This window comes from Hemitrygon akajei, chromosome 22 (genome assembly GCF_048418815.1).
Source record: "Hemitrygon akajei chromosome 22, sHemAka1.3, whole genome shotgun sequence".
NCBI lineage: Eukaryota > Metazoa > Chordata > Chondrichthyes > Myliobatiformes > Dasyatidae > Hemitrygon > Hemitrygon akajei.
In genome coordinates, this window is record NC_133145.1 from 48,873,810 (window position 1) to 48,891,440 (window position 17,631).

A 17,631-nucleotide genomic window follows, 5' to 3' on the forward strand; every position below is an offset into this window, starting at 1 on the left:
TTTCTGTTAATCCTGTTAAACATAACTGAAGAGCGAACAAGTAGGCTCTAGAGTTGTGTTCACTTGATCATAGAAGACTGAGGAAATGTAATTGAAACTTGCACAATCCGCACAGAGCTAAACAGGCCGGATGCAGGCAACAAATTTCCCCCTGGTGAGGAGTCTAAGGATAGGGAAACTTACTGTACAACTGAGATGAAGAGAACTGTCTTTACATGGGGGATACAAGTCCCTGGAATTCTCTGCTGTGGAGACTCCATCACTGAGTTAATATAAAACAGAATTGAAGATAATTGGATATTTCAGAATTGCATTTGTGTTAGTGGATCAGCCATGATTACGATGAGTGATGTAGCAGCCTGAAAGATTTAAGTAGCTTATTCCTGCAACTGTTTCTCATAATCCAATGTGCAACCTTATCAAGCTGTGAGAGTCTCCCTGAGATTGTACTTTCTTGCTGTGTTTAATAACGTGTGGGCAATGCTCCAAAGACAACTTTGTTGAAAATGAATCACAGCGGATTGTGGGTGAAGACTGAAGTCTTTGGAGAAGAAAACAGAGACATTACCTAATAAACATGGAGTTAGTCATCGCAATATTGGCATTACCTTACAGGTCATCGCCATATTTAGCAGCTGAGCAAACAATCCATTTTTCACAATAACATTTTAGAATTGTTAAAAATACTCTCTAAGTGTTTTCTCCTTAAATTATTTGAGAGATTCATAGTACTCTAGAAGGTGAGGGGTGTCAATGCTGGGGAATGGAACACTCAACTCCCTCTGCTGCCCCTCCTTCGCTTTCTCGATTGGTCCACTTCCCTCTCCTATCAGATTCTTTCTTCTTCAGTCCTTTACCTCATTCACCTGTCACCTCTCAGCTTCTCACTTTATTCCCCCACCCGCACTCTTCCACCTACCCCTTCACCTGGTTTCACCTACCACCTTCCAGTTTGTACTCCTCCCCTCCCCCACCTTCTCCTCCTTCCTTTCCTGCCCTGTTGAGGGGTCTTAGCCCGAAATGTCGGCTCTTTATTCCTCTCCTTGGATGCTACCTGACCTGCTGAGTTCCTCCAGCATTTTGTGTGTGTTCACCTGGAGTCAGTGGGAAGTATAACCACATCCAGTGGATGCCATTTGTACACATTAATAATCTGTCCTGAAAGAGGTGACCCCATTCCATCACCATTTCCCTTTTCCTTAGAAGGGATTTTTAAATAATTTTGCCAGTTTATCCCCAGAGGAATCTGTGCAAAGATTGACCTTTGCACAATGAACATGATACAGCCCCGAACAACAGGGTGAGTATCATGTGTAGGCGGAAATTGAATTTGTGCAGAAATTTCTGGTGTTCTGCCATTTCGAATACATTGTGATTTTGTTCAGTAGGAATATCCTGGATTTGGAGAAGACGCATGAAACAAATTAGAATGGTTACAGAAAGTTCTGTTTTCACTACTTCATGCAATTTCTTCTGGTGTCTTCGCCCCCATCAACCACATCAATTAGCTGCCGTGCGAATGACCTTGCTGAAAAGTCATAATGCGAGTCAGAAGACAAGGACCTTTCTTTTGTGCCTGATATCAGTTCAGTTGTGCTGTGTGTAGCGTGTTGATAGAATCATTTTTACGGATTCACAAGTGCCTGCATTGTGCATTTCCACGGCTTTGATTCTGTAAAAACACTATTCGTTTCTGCATTATGATCAGTGTAAAGCTACCAATCTCAAGTAAATAGTTATTTTTCTGAACTTTTCTTCAGACCATGAGTCAATAAGAGAACAATGTAGAGTTGCATGTTTGAAGAGAAAGAGGAAATCCAATTCTATTTGTCTGATGCCCCTTGTGAGTTATTTGCTCGAGGAATACAGCTCTGATTTGGCCAATGTTGTGTGAAACACAGCCTGATAAACAAAATAATCTAGATGGGAATATTTTAATTCAAGCTTAGAAACTCAATCTTAGGAAGGGCAAAAATGGCTAATACAAGGCATTAGCTTGGAGGGAAGTATAAAGGAGATGTGAAAGGTTTCTACACAGAAAGTGGTGGGTGTATCGAACATGCTGCCAGGGCTGAAGTAGAGTCAGATACATTAGGCACTTTTAAGAGACTCCTAGATAAGCAAGTAGATGAAAGAAAAAAAAATTGGATGGTTAGATTGATCTTGAAGTAGGTTAATGTGTAGGAATAACATTGTGAGCTGAAGGTCCTGTAGTGTGCTATACTATTCTACATTCAAATCCATGATTCCACCACCAAGGACAACAAAGCTAACTGGCACGTTCTATCTACAGGATCTGCTCCAAGTCCTTTTCCATCCTGCTTTGATTCCCTGCTGTCTCCTCAAAGGCAAATGGGCAATGATTGCAGACCTTGCCAATTAATTAATAGGCTGGAAAATTGCTCGGAATGCCCAAGGCCTGGGATAAGGCCTTAATTGTTGAACTGTTCTGCCAGTAATGTGCTGTACTGTTCTGTGGAACCAACAGCTTTGAAGCAAATGGATGTCATGAGTAAAATGAATATTGTTATTCAAGATTCAAGATGCTTTATTGTCTTTCTTCAGTATGTAAGTGAAAGGAGAAAAAATTATTGTTACTCTGGCTCTGATGCAGCATAAAAATAAACACAATAAGCATAAATTATGCAATTAAAAAGCAATTCTATAAAACGCAATGTACAAGTAACTGTATTGATGAATTTTGAAGAGACCGTTTGGATGCTTGTTTTGGTGGTACTGTGAAGCTCTCCCGTTGCTTTCTCGGCGTTTGCGCTCGGGGTGGGAGGGGGGCAGGTAATGTGGCTGGCATTTAATTGTAAGATGTTCAAGTGCCACAGAATAGTGACTGCTATCCACAGAAAAGGTTCTGCACCATCCTTTGTTGAAATACCGTACCCACAGAGTCTGCCTCCCCGTTAAAAATCGTAAATTCAATGCTAATTATGAACCTGAAGAAGCACAGGGAAAACATGATAAAAATGTACTGTATCTGGGTTCACATCCTTTATTAGTTATGTTTTGCCTCATTAATGAAGTTTTCCTCAGATGAACAGATTCATGACAGGTTTGCAGTTGAGCCGTAGAAAGTTGTGATGATGTTGGTTGCTTACATAAGCAAAAGTTCAATACTGGGCAACCCTGCAATATGCCTGGGCTGCGCGGAGCATGATTGAGTGCCTTTGTGTAAGGGAACTAAAACATGGTTTAGTAATTGGAGGGGTTGGCGAAGTAGAGATACATCTCAACCAAAAGAGGCATAAGGTGCTCCTTCCCTCTGCTAACCTGCAGATCCCTCAGTGTAGCACTCACTTTGCCCCCTGATCAGGGTCATGTGAAGCCATGGGCGCAGGTGGTGGATGGTCGTATGAGCAGCTGGTGCATATCACGAGTCCTAGTTGTGCGACCACTGACGTCAGGCAGACAATCTCTGAAGAGTATTGATAATGGCTGGGGGTCACCCGTCTTGTAAAGACACTGCCCAGAAGAAGGCAATTGAAAACCATTTCTGTAGAAAAATTTGCCGAGAACAGTCATGGTCATGGAAAGACCAGGATTACCTATGTCATGTGACACGACGAATAACGAACGAATGAGTAATCAGAAAATGGAGCTGCATCTCTCCTGTTCAATTTTCCAAAGAAGACAGGATTGGCTTTAATCTTTTGTGCCAAGTGGGGATACAGAACCGCAATTTGGCCATTCAGTTCAAATATACATGATTCAAGACTCTGCTGTCAAGGGGTGCGGGGTGAGTGGAGAAAATAGTGTGGAGACTGGTATGAATCAACCAAGATTTTAATTTTGTGGAGTAGGTTGTAGGGGCCAGTTGGCCCACTTCTACACCTGTTTCCTGTGTTTCTATGGTAAAGGATTGACTTCAAAGGTACAGAGTGGAATACTTCAAAGTCATTCTGAAAGGAGATGTGATGCATTCCCTATAACTTTGTTATGAATCAGTAATTCATTATTCTTAACACTGATTATTCGTATTGTCTGTTCTTTTTTTGTAATTGCACAGTTTGTTATCTTATGCACAATGGTTGTTTGTCCATCTTTATGTATAGTTTTTCATTGATTTCATTGTGTTTCTTTGCATATACTGTGAATGCCTGCAAGAAAATGAACCTCAGGTATATGGTGGCATATACTTACCTTGAAAATAAATTTACTCTGAACTCTGAACATATAAATAAGAGAAATTCTGCAAATGATGGAAATCCGAGACAACTCACACAAAATGGTGGAGGAAGTCAGCTGGTCAGGCAGTATCTACGGAAATGAATATACAGACAATGTTTCAGCCTGAGTCACTTCTTCAAGACCAGAAAGGAAGGGAATGACACCAGAATAAATAGGTGAGGGGAGGGAAAGGAGGATAGCTGGAAGGTGATTGGTGAAGCCAGGTGGATGGGGAATATAAAGGGCTGAAGATGAAGGAATCTGATAAGAGAGGAGAGTAGACCAAAGAAGAATGGGAAGGAGAGGGGACTCGGAGAGGTGATAGGTAGGTGAGAAGAGGTAACAAACATATGTTGTGTTTCCCTTTTTTGTGCAAGCTTACAGCCTCTATTTTATTATAGTGAACTTTCATATCTGAATTTTTTTCCACATAGAGTTAAAATAATCAGTATATTTCTGTCTTCGGCCTCAGGAATAATAGATGTCATTTATATCCATTCTGGAATCAAAATAAAATGGCCTCTTTATAACTTGCCTTGGCGATGACTTACAATTCCCTCAGGTCGAACACTTCACAACTAAAATCTCGTCCCCTCCTCTCCTCAAATGAGCAGAATCGGTAAGGTACTGAAAATGAACATTTGCAGGGTGAAAGCAGAGTTCAACCATTTCCTTTGACAAACAAAAGAACAAAACATATTTTTTGGGGTCGATTCACTTTCCTCAAGAGGTCTGTGAGATTATTGCTTTTGAGTTCTCAGTGGTTCAGCGGAGCTGATTCACATTGATTTTCCAAAACCTTAACATGCTCCCTTGTTTTGAAATTGCATTGAGACCATGTAATGTTCTGAAATAATCACAGCAATCTGTCGCTGTCTCCAAATGTCTTGTGAAATTGAGCAATCTAAGACTTTCTGGACTCTTCATGAGGGAAATTACATACACACAACTAACTTCTGCATTGTTGTAACATAACATTTGTATTATGTAAATAGACCCTTAAGTAAGATCAGCACAGCCACTAAGTTCTGGCTTGTTGCTACTCTTTGTTCCGACTCATACCACTGGGTGTGCACTTTTGAACTACCTCAATAAGTTGTGCACTTTCATTCTATTATTAAAGATACAGCGCAGTAGTAACAGGCCCTTCTGGCGTAACGAACCCACGCCGCCCAATCACACCTGTCAGACCAATTAACCAACTCATCCGTACATCTTTGGAATGTGGGAGGAAATCAGAGCAGCCGGAGAATACCCTGCACAGTTACGGGGAGAACGTACAAACTCCTTACAGAGAGCGGCGGAATTGAACCCAAATTCCTGGTGGTGTAATAACGTTACACTGACTAACGCTACCCTACCCTGCTGCACCGCGCAATTATTGTGCAGCCATTAACTTGCTAATTTATTTAATCACATCCATCCTTCTGATAGTTTCTATTAAGAAAATCATTTACAATTGCCCTGGTAAATCATCTTGCCATGTTTGCATGCTGTACCATTGGCTGGCGGTGGTGAGAAGTCCACCAATGGTGATGGTGGGTGCTCGACCAGTGGCTGGCGGTGGTGAATGCTGCACCAATGGCTGGTGACGGTGGGTCCTCAACCAAGGGCTGCTAGTGGTGAATGCTCCACCAATAGCTGCTGGTGGAGAGCACTCCATTATCGCTTGCTGAGCAGCCCAGCATTGGCCATTGTGCCCCAGCTGTTGTGGTCGGTGAGGCTGCATGTCTACATTAGCTGCAGATGCAGAGAACTCCATTAGAGACTTTCAAATAAAAGAGATAGAGATAATTCCCTGACTTGTATAGCCTCCTTGAGGTAGAATTTAAGCAGCAAACAGCAGTTACTCCCTGTGTTTCTCATGTTTGTTTATTGTGGTTCTCTTTTAGAGGGTCTAGCAGTGGGAGTCGGATTTGGTGCTATCGGTAAGACTGCATCAGCGACCTTTGAAAGCGCAAGGTAAGTCTGGGTTCTGCTCGATAGTTTCACAGTGAAAGGCCTTCCTGACTCTCCAATCAGTCAGGAATGTCGTAGCTTTTGGTTGCTGCCTGTTAGCTGCTGTCTCAGCTCAGGGTTGGGAAAATCTGTATGCAAACTTTCAAAGTCAGAGGAGTGGAAGAAGCAAAGATATGTTTCTCAGATCTATGGTCCAGGGGTGAGGTTTGTGAGCTGAAAGAGAACTGACTGCATATTCAGGATATATCAGGCTGTAACAGTAAACTGGATTCTGATTCTTCACCAAGATCGAACTTGAAGCCAAAGTAAAAAATAATGGCAGGATTTTAGTAGTGGAGCAGAGGGATCCTGGAGTCTGCATCCATAAATCCGTCAAAATTGCTGCACAAGTTGATAGGGCGATGAAGAAGGCGTGTGGTGTGTGGGCCTTCATTAGTCAAGGGATTCAGTTTAAGAGCCATGAGGTAATGCTGCAGATCTGTAAAACTCTGGTTTGACCACACTTACAGTATTGTGTTCAGTTCCGACCCCCCTCATTATAGGAAGGATATGGAAGCTTTAGAAAGGGCAAAGGGGAGATTTACCAGGATGCCACCTGGAGTAGAGAACAGTAGAGGAAAGGTTGAGCGACATAGGCTTTTCTGTTTGGAGTGAAAGCGTAGAAGGGGTAATTTGATGGAGGTGTATAAGATGATACGAGGCATAGATGGAGTGGATAGTCAGCTCCTGTATCCCAGGGTTGCAATGGTTAATGTGAGAAGGTATAATTGTAAGGTGATTTGAGGAAAATATAGAGGGACATCAGAGGCAGGTTTTTTTTTTCCCATAGAGAGTGGTGGGTGCATGAATGCAGTGTCAGGAGTGACGGTAGAGGTACATACATGATGGGGCATCCAAAAGAATCAGAGGGTGGAAGAAAGGTGAATAGCTATGTGGGATAAAAGGATTAGATTGATCCTGGAATAGGTTGAAAAGGTCGGTGTAACATTGTGGCTGAATAGCCTGTACTGTTCTATGTTATGTGCAATAAAAACTGTGGTGAATTTATTGGCACGTTGGAGTGTGTATATCCAGAGCCTTCGTACTTTTCTGTGGTATGGTCTTCACACGTTGCACATCTTGGTGGATAATTTTAATCCCTCTGCAGTTAATGATATTCCACTTGTCTTCATATGCAAAAGAATTTGAAATGCAAAGGAAAATAGTGAAGAATTTCTTCCTTATACCCTCTGCTTCTTTAGCTATTTTGGTTGCTGTTTAAAACCCAGCTTGGTTTCATAAATTTTCATCTAACATCCCTATGCTGTACCATGGGATGTTTTACTGGCTTAATACAGTTATATAAAGACAATTTGTTTTTGTTACAACAGAATGAATATTTGGTAACTTGACATAAAATGAAGATTTGGTTGCCTTCCATTAAAAAGTTTTTATTCAATTAATACAATAAATGTGTATAAGGACATTTTATTCAATGTCCTTATAAACATATTGAATCTCAGCCACTGAACAATTGTATGAATGTCTGTTTCTATTTCCCATGATCTCTCAATGTGTATAACTTTGGGTGCCCTCAAAAACACAATTCAAAAAAATAATCAATTACTTTGAAAGGAAGAATCCTCCTCCTCTGCTTTATGTTCTATCTGTTATTGCTGAACTCCCTGGGCCAAAATTACATTGTGCCTTTGAAGTGGAATGGGGTATGAACTGTGTTGAAAGAGACTGCAAACAGAAACATAGTGCGAGGGCTGTTTGCACTTTATTTATGTAATCTGGATCTTGGTGGAACTAAGTTTTGGAAATGAAGTAGAACATGCAGCCACAATATGGTGCATTTTGCTTGACTGACTGGCGATGAGTTTCCAGTCACCGTTCGGTGACTTGAACCCACACTCTGCAACATGACTGAGTCGTGGATCAGATCCAGAACTTATCTCCAATTTGGAAAGTCCGGTGCATTTCATTACAAACACCAAAGCGTTTATGAAACTTGATTTCAAAGAAAAAGTGATTTTCCTGTTTTGACTGTAAAAAAAATCCTCCCGCGATCCTGACCTTTACAGCTCACAATGTTGTACCTGAGTCAGGACCAGGCTGTTCTTTGAACAGTTTTTCATACTCTGCTGTTGAGTAGCTTTAATCTTTTCCATGACATATAATAAATATTGGCTGTCCCTGACAAAGAAAAAGATTAATCCCTGGATATTCAGGGGATATAAATGCTGATTTATTCTGTGGTTTGGTAGATAGATAGATAGATAGATACTTTATTCATCCCCATGGGGAAATTCAACTTTTTTCCAATGTCCCATACACTTGTTGTAGCAAAACTAATTACATACAATACTTAACTCAGTAAAAAATATGATATGCATCTAAATCACTATCTCAAAAAGCATTAATAATAGCTTTTAAAAAGTTCTTAAGTCCTGGCGGTAGAATTGTAAAGCCTAATGGCATTGGGGAGTATTGACCTCTTCATCCTGTCTGAGGAGCATTGCATCGATAGTAACCTGTCGCTGAAACTGCTTCTCTGTCTCTGGATGGTGCTATGTAGAGGATGTTCAGAGTTTTCCATAATTGACCGTAGCCTACTCAGCGCCCTTCGCTCAGCAATATCAAGTAAAGAAATTGCAGAGACCCTCTCGGACTGGGGTTTCCAACCTCAGTCAATGGTAGAAGAAGAGAAGAAAGCCCTTAACTCCGAGTGGAGTCATCGGGACGCCGTCATGAGGGTCTTTTTTTTTTTAGCAGTCTTTCTTATTTTTACAAAGTTGAGTTGCTACCTCGACGCTCAGTCCAGCACGGAAGGAAAGTTAATGGTAGGGTCCGTGGCATAAAAAAAGTTGGGAATAGGAATCCCTGCTTTAGGTATAAAAGGATTGTGCTGGTTTTGTAGCTGCCGTGAAGGAAGTAATGCCATCTTTGAACTTGTTCTCCAGCATCTGGGTGGGACTCCTTCCTAGCGAGCACAACTTTGTCATTCACACTTTGCAAGAAGACTGGTTGCAGCTTCTGCAAAAAACCTGAGAGTCAGACTTTGAACTGTTGTGCTCACAAGACAAAGAAGCAGAAGCAGGCCATTCGGCCCATCGAGTCCGCTCCGCCACTCCACCATGAGCTAAACTATTCTCCCGTCTAGTTTCAATTTCTGGCTTTTTTCCCATATCCCTTGATACCCCGACTAATTAGATAACTGTCAATCTCCTCCTTAAAAACCCTCAATGATTGGGCCTCCACAGCTGTATGTGGCAATGAATTCCATAAATCCACGACCCTCTGGCTAAAAAACTTTCTCCTCATCTCTTGTTTTAAATGGGTACCCTCTAGTTCTAAGACTGTGACCTCTTGTCCTGGACTCACCCACCAAGGGAAGCAGCCTTTCCACATCTACTCTGTCCAACCCTTTCAATATTCGAAGGAAAAGAAGTTAAAATCTCTAAGTAGAGCTATTGTTCCTGATTGTCAGGAGTGTAAGTAGAGGTGGGTGAGGAATAATTCAGGGATACATCTCCCTAGTAATATTTAACCATATTAATGGACACATGCATGCACGGCTAATATTTAAATATTTCAGGGCTCTATTTCATTCACCTGTGTTAGTCTGAATAGAATTACCCTCAAATGATCATTCCTAACTCGGTTTGCAAGCTTTAGGGACATAAGTCGCTAAATGATATTTTCAACTGTTTGTGGAACATATGATCCACAAGATGCCATGTTTTTTACTCCATCACCATCTCCCAAGCAGATCGATGAAACTCTGTTTTCAGTGAACTCAACATCATCATTTAATTCTGTTCAGGAAAGCTAGTTGCAGTTTCTACAAAGCCTAAAAATCAAACTATGAACTTGATGGAGGTGTATAACGAGATAAGAGGCATAGATCAAGTGGACAGCCAAAGACTTTTTCCCTGGGTGGGAATGGCTAATACTCTTAGTGATTTTTGGTCTTAGCACATCTGGCAAATAATTTCAGCCACCAATCCTCAAATCTGAATATAGATTGTAGATTTAATTTAAAATACCATTCTGAAAAATAGATTTCTAAAAGCCTTGAATCACAGACCAGACAATGCTGATTAAAATTAATTTACGTCTCTATGGTGTGGGTGTGAATTGGGAGGTGTGAAAGTTTGTGTGTAGTTTCAAAGAAAGCATTGTGGATGCATTGCAAATACAGAATTGTTCTTTGCTGGTTAGCACATAAGATATCAGGTAACATGAGCCAGACAGCCCTTTCAACCGAAAATGTCTCCATATGATGCCTGCTGTATCTTGTTTTGATGAATAAAGAGGCTGCTTCATATCTACCAGTACTTTTCTCCGGTGACTTCATTCATGCAACAACGAATACAAGGGGTCAACATTTTAAGGTGATTGGAGGAAAGTATAGGGGGGAATGCCAGAGGTAGGTGCATGGAACGCACTGCCAATGGTAGTGGTAGAGGCAAGTACATTAGGGATTCTTCTATATGAATTGCAAGGCACATAAATGAAAGAAAAATAGAAGGCTATGTGAAAGGGAAGAGTTAGATTGATTGACCTTGGAGTAGGTTAAAAGATTAGTACGTCATCCATGTAGAAGGATTCTTCATTGCTGTTTCCATAACAGTTTTGTTTGACCTGTTGTGGTTGTTAGCCCTGAGCTGAACCCCCAAACCTGGAGTATCAGTGGACAACTCTTAGTTTGGCCTCTACCCTTTGACCTGTTTGGCATGGGTGACCTTACTCCAAGAGCCAAAGCATAAAACTCTAACTCCAGCCAGCATAGCTCTCCGGGTCATTGAGGCACGCAAGCCTCTAAACCTCTAAGGATGTGTCTCCTTGAAAGCTACGGACGTGATGAAGGATGCCATGAACGCCACCAGAGATGGAGGACCTTCCTTGCTGCCCTAAACACCAATGACGTAACAGGCAAAAGAAGAATAACACCATGGGTTGAAGGGCCTGGAGTGTGCTGTACTGCTCAATGTTCTATGTTCAAATCCATGACTCTTCCAGCATGGACAACAAGGCCAGTTGGCATGTCAGATTACCACCATCTACAGGTTCTCCCCCAGTTCATACTCCATACTGCTTTGATTTACTGTGGCCTTATCCAAAGACAATTTGGAATGGCCTTGCCAAGTCAATTCATTGGCTGGGAAGTTGTGAGTAATGCCCAAGATGTGGGAACAAGGCCATATTTGCTGAACCAGACTGATTGAAGCCTTTTGTCTAAAGCTTTCAACTGAGACGTAGGTTTGCCTCTTGCTTGTATTGAAACTGGAAACTAATTAACATTTGATCAGGCAGCATTTGTGGAGGGAAATGGACAGCTGACATTTTGGGTTGAGAACTTTCATCAGTCCAACTGATATTGACTGTCAGTTACCCTCTGCAGATGCTGCCTGACCTGCTGAGTTCCCCAACAGTTTAATTTGGTTCAGATTCCAGCATCTACAGATTCTTGCATCTCTATGCAACCAATTAACATTACACTAGAAAACTGAATGAGCATTCAGGCAGACCTTACTAAGAGAATTCGGTTATGATCTATTCATTACACTCAGATAAAATATTTACCACGGTTCAAGATTAATTACTGTTGTCCGCAGTTGTTGCAGAATTAATTCATTCCAAGGTAAGTAGCTGAGAGTAAATCCTATTAATGAATTAATCTATCTCTTTCATACATTGCATAATATGAACCCACACCCACGTACGTCTTTGGAATGTGTGGGGGGGGGGGGGGGTGGTGACCAGAGCACCCAGAGAAAGCCCATGCGGTTACAGGGAGAAACGTACAGACAGCGGTGGGAATTGAACCCAGGTTGCTGATGCTGTAACAGCATTATGCTAACTGCTGCACTACCTTGCCGCCGCAGATGGGAGATGCATGTAGAAGGGCAGCTATTGTTTCCCATGCAGCAATTCTCTCAAAATGGAATTCACTGTGGAGGGTTTAACACCTTTCAATTCCTCCTTTAAATCTGTATATTACACTTTACCTGACTTATAGCTTCATTAAGCTTATTTGTGCCTCTGGTAGCATGCAGCACCAAGTTAGAATATAAAGGAGGATAGTAGTTCCATCCAAAGAGAAACTCTCCAGGAGTTCCTCCAGCATTTTGTGTGTGTTGCCTAGATAGCAGCTCCATTCAGCTTTAATCTATTTATTGTGTTGTTCCCTTCTTGTATGGCCATTTGTTCTGACAGAGAAGTTCAGTCCTTAGCAATATGTTTTTAGATTGTTATGATCCTTCAGTGCTTTTTTTTAGAGATACAGCATGGTCACATGACCTTCTGGCCCAACATGTCTGCACCACCCAATTGCAGCATGGGACTCGTACATCTTTGGAATGTGGGAGGAAACTAGAGCACTCACAGTTACGGGGAGAATGCAAACATACAAAGTTCAAAGTAAAATCTATTATCGGAGTGCAGACATGTCACCACGTACATCCCCGAGATTCTTTTTCTATGGGCATACTTAACAAATCTATAGAACAGTAAACTGTAAACATCAGGAACTGTAAAGAAAGTGTACAGATGCAGTTGATAAATAAATAGCAATTAATAATGAGCATGAAATAACAAGATAAAAAAGTCCTTAAATGAGTGTAGTTATCCCCTTTTGTTCAAGAGCTTGGTGGTTAAGGAGCAGTAACTGTTCTTGAACCCGGTGCTGTGTGTCCCTTCTACCTGATGGCAGTAGTGAGAAAAGAACTGGATGCTACTTTTCTACGGCAATATTTCATGTAGATGTGCTCAATGGTTGGGAGAGTTTTTATCTTGATGTACTGGGCTGAATCCATACTTCTTATAAACAGCAGTGGAACTGAACTCAGGTGGCTGGTGCTATAATCATTACACTACAGTTTGCTCTCTGCTTTTCGTGGCAGAATTGCTTGGCTAGGGAGTGAAATGAGTTCAGAGAAGAAATCTGTCATATCTGAATTGGTTATTGCCAAAATAGTTAAACAGTCAAACTTTAACTGTAATTTTATTACATCTTTGATCAGTGTTAAAATGGATCCACGAGGAACATGTATCAGGTGAACCATTGACATTAAGAAAATGGTAACGTCTATTTATAATTGAGTAATACCACAAGATGATCGATTTCAATTGTTAGTCCATGGAGAAGAAAATGTATCTCTTTATCAGCTCTAACTATTTTTTATATTTTAACTTATTTTTTATTTAGAGATACAACACAGTAACAGACCCTTCTGGCCAATGAGCCCACACTGCCTGGTTACACCCATGTGACCAATTAACTACTAACCCATACATCTTTGGAATGTGGGAGGAAACCGGAGTACCCGGTGGAAACCCACATGGCCACAGGGAGAATGTGCATACTCCTTACAGATAGCGGTGGGAATTGAACCTGGGTTGCTGGCGCTGTAACAGCATTATACTCACTGCTATGCTACCGTGCTTGGCCCCATCTTTGTCAAAAAACACATGGTATGTCTCTTCTATTGCATTGTAAATCATTTCCCATGGATACTCGATAATATCTAAGCTGTAATAAAATTAAGGTCCTCAGGAGGAAATGGAAGCAACATCTGTCTTCAGCTGAGTTTAAGCGTCACCCCCCCCCCCCCCTTCATCGTTGGCAGTTGAGGTAGCGATCAGTACCTTTGGCAAATAATGACAAATGAAACTTTGCCTCAGATCAGGTGGTAATTGGTTAGATTTTTGAAGAAAGACTGTTCACTTCTTCAGATTCAACTTAATGTCATTTCCAGTAGAGTACACAAGTATAAGGAAGAACAAAATAATTGTTACTCCAAACCTGATGCAGCATATAAAAAACTGAGATTAAGAACACAATAGTTAAAAAAATACAATAAATACTGTGTAAGTACATAAGATAGCTTATATACATTTATTATATAAATATAAGGTGATGCTAGGTACAGGAGTGTCTGTACCTAAGATGATTGACAGAAAATGATAAAGTAGTATTGGTTGGGGGAGTGGTGAGGTTTGTTAGTAGGTGGAGGTGTTGATCAGCCTTACTGCTTGGGGAAAGTAACTGTTTTTGAGTCTGTTGGTCTGGGCATGGATGCTACAGATCTGCTAACCCTGTTGAAATGGCAATTCTTTATGAAGTTATAAATTATAGATGTGGTTTCCTTGGAATCCATGAACAGTGTGACGAGCAAATGCCTTTGTAGTGATTTCTATTTTTGCCATTGCATGCTAACTTTAGAGTACATTTCCTTACATAGAAATCCCTTTTAGGTTGCAGTCTGTCTCCGAGATCCCTTGTAAGATTAAATTGTTATTCAGATTGGGTAATATCAATCTTGGCAGCTGTGTTTCTGTGCTTTTCCCCTAACTCATCCTAGTTTCATAAATGTTAGTTGCAAATTTATGTGATGCTCATTAGGTAACGTCTATGTAGTACTCAGATAATAGCAATCAACACACGCTCCTAAATCTGTAGCTTTTGGCTGCAAATGTATTTTGATTCATTATATTTATAAATGTAGGTTTTCCGAGCCTTTGTCACCATTCTTAGGATTCTTTGTTAATTACAAGGAAGCTGCAAATACCATGAAACTTGAAGTTGGGACCCAGACCACATTGGAGTATTGTGAGCAGTTTTGGGACCCATTATCTAAGGAACTGTGAGCTGGCTTTGGAGAGTGTGCAGGGAGTTTGTGTGAATGATCTTGGGAATGAAAAGGTTCGAAGTATGAGGAGCGTTTGATGGCTCTGGGCCTGTACTCACTGGAGCTTAGAAGAACGAGGGGGGATCTCATTGAAACCTACCAAATTTTGAAAGGCTTATTGGACATAGAAAGAATATTTCCATGTAACCAGGTGACCATTGAATATTATTTTTTCTTGTTAAAGTTCACTTATGTATTCACCTTGGTATTGCTAAAAATAAGCTGCCTGTGCCTTTAAGAGAAAACGATGATGTCAATGTGCACGTGCAGAGTAGAAAGAAGAGTTAACATGTTCTAGAAAGAACATTGAATACTGATCATATGGTGAGGAAATAATATTTGATAATATCCATGTATGTTGATCTATACTTGCTTGTACATGTAGAGTATCAGAAATTTGACATGTTTTACATGTGGATGCTTTGGATTTTCACGAGTAAGGTAGCGGTGGGGGATAGCGTGGTTGTGTGAAATTCCTTATCACCCTAGTAGGTTAGTCTTTCTGGTAATTTTAACTACAAGGCAATATATTGTAAATGTTTATTCTTGTCTTAGTTTATTGTTTCATGGCAAAATGTGTTTGGAAGTTAAGCACGTGTGTGCCAAAGTGAGTAGACTCTTAGTTAAGATGAGATGAATTTATTCATATTTTTGATGTTGTGAATAAAGTACAGGATTGGTGGGATTCTAATGTTTGTTTTGTTTCTTCGAATTGCCACTGCCGTTATTGTTTTTGTATATTTTGTTTTATTTATTTTCCTACTGTTTACATAACTCGTTAATATACTAGTGTGTGGACCAAAATTAAGCTGAGATTGTAACAGCATCGTGCTTTTAAAGTTCATTTTGTAGTTTTTATTTTGATATGATCTTCCTGCTTTAAAACATCTAAAACAGATAAAGGAATTAAAGACCCGATTAAATATTTGATGTCCTGAAAGTGCCAGGAGGAAGATCGGTGGGAAGGGATGGGGGCAACTGCTTTAGCCAAAGTGTGGTGTATCTGGAAGCCAAGTCATTGGAAATTCTTAAAGGGGAGGTTAATAGGTTCTCGATTAGTCAGGGTGAAAAGATTATGGACAGAAGGCAGGAGAATGGGGTTGAGAGGGAAATTAAATCAGCCATGAATGAATGGGAGAATGGACTGGATGGGCCAAATAGCCTAATTCTGCTTCTGTGACTTGTGGTTTGAAGTGGCAAAAGAACCCAATGTGTCTTGTGGTCTTTGGCGGGGGGGAGTGGGTGGGGGGTAGATGGTTTTGGGGGCTATAATGTTGAAGGCCAAGTCGCGACCCTGGATGAAAACAGGTGAACCTGGACTATCATTTTGAAGTGAGTGTGGCAAGGAGACTTGGAGGAGTAAATTTAACGCATGCATCAACCAAACTGCCTGTCTGATTAAGTGATAAATGTTCTATCAAGATAGATGGACAGTCTCAAAGACACTAGAAGCATCAAAATACAGTTTGGTACCTGGTTTATTAAGTTAGCTGAAAGATAAATGAATTTCCTTTGGCTGTGGCCCTTGTGCTCTTCTCCTTGACATTTCTTCCTGTCTTAAATCTCAATAAACTGCTACTGCAAATGTGGTCAGTTTTGTAGGGAATGTTGCAGTCTGTTTTTATTGTTATAAAAAGCAATTTTTCTCAACTTAAGTTAGTTTACAGCGGGGCTGCTGTCCTTGAAGTCAATATTAGCAATAGAAAGCAGTATTAATGAAGCGTGCAAATGTGTTGGTAATTCAACCATCCTCTGCTTAATAAAAAGGCTACCACAAGATGTTTCAGCTACATTACACTGTGTGAAGTGGCAGGAAACAGCAGGAATAGTGTCTCCTTCATCCATTTTAGTGTATTTCAACATTGCTTTCATCTCTATTTATCATATTTCTTCAGCACCGAATGCCAGCTTTGTCCGATTTAACACGTTTATGTTCTATCCTATTTAAATGCTCAATTGTAATGATCCTATTTGAAGAGAACATTTCCTCACAGAATAAGAATCAGAATCAGGTTTAATATCATTGGCATTTGTCATGAAATTTGTTGTTCTGCAGCAGCAGTACATTGCAATATGTAATAATAACTATAAATTACAATAAGATATATATAGATTATAGGCATCCGTTAGTCTCGTGAGACCACGGATTTGCGCCTTGGAAGGTTTCCAGGGCGCAGGCCTGGGCAGGGTTGTATGGGAGACTGGCAGTTGCCCAAGCTGCAAGCCTTCCCCTCTCCATGCCATTGATGTTGTCCTAGGGAAGGGCACTAGGACCCAAGCAGCTTGGCACCGGTGACGTTGCAGAGCAATGTGTTGTTAAGTGTCTTGCTCAAGGACACAACGCGCTGCCTCAGCTGAGGCTCGAACCAGTGACCTTCAGATCACTAGACCGATGCCTTATCCACTAGGCCACGCACCAACACAATAATATTATATATATATATAAAATAACTTAAATAAGTAGTGCAAAAAGAGAGGAAAAAATAATAAGGTAGTGTTCATGGGTTCATTGTCCATTCAGAAATATGATGGCAGAGGGGAGGAAGCTGTTCCTGAAATGCTGAGTGTTTGTTTTCAGACTCCTGTACATCCTCCTTGATGATAACAATGAGAAGAGAGCATGTCCTGGGTGATAAGGGTCCTGAGAGATGGATGCCACAGTTTTGAAGGTGTCCTGGATGCCGGGGAGGCTAGTGTCCATGATGGAGCTGGCAGAGTTCACAACTTCCTGCAGCTTTTCGTTTCAGATCCTGTGCAGAGCCTCCTCTGTACCAGATGATGATACAGCAGTCAAATGCTCTCCATGGTACTTCTG

The 17,631-nt window shown here is 40.9% G+C and overlaps 1 protein-coding gene across 3 annotated transcripts in view; it reads left to right on the forward strand.

The window, feature by feature from the left end:
- Nucleotides 1-17,631, forward strand: part of LOC140714720 (zinc transporter ZIP11-like) — a 770,421-nt gene that overhangs the window by 512,447 nt on the left and 240,343 nt on the right. For all 3 annotated transcript variants that reach the window (XM_073026220.1, XM_073026221.1, XM_073026222.1), the window contains exon 6: nucleotides 6,072-6,141. In XM_073026220.1, the coding sequence (XP_072882321.1) occupies nucleotides 6,072-6,141 (70 nt within the window). The remainder of the gene's footprint in view (nucleotides 1-6,071; nucleotides 6,142-17,631) is intronic.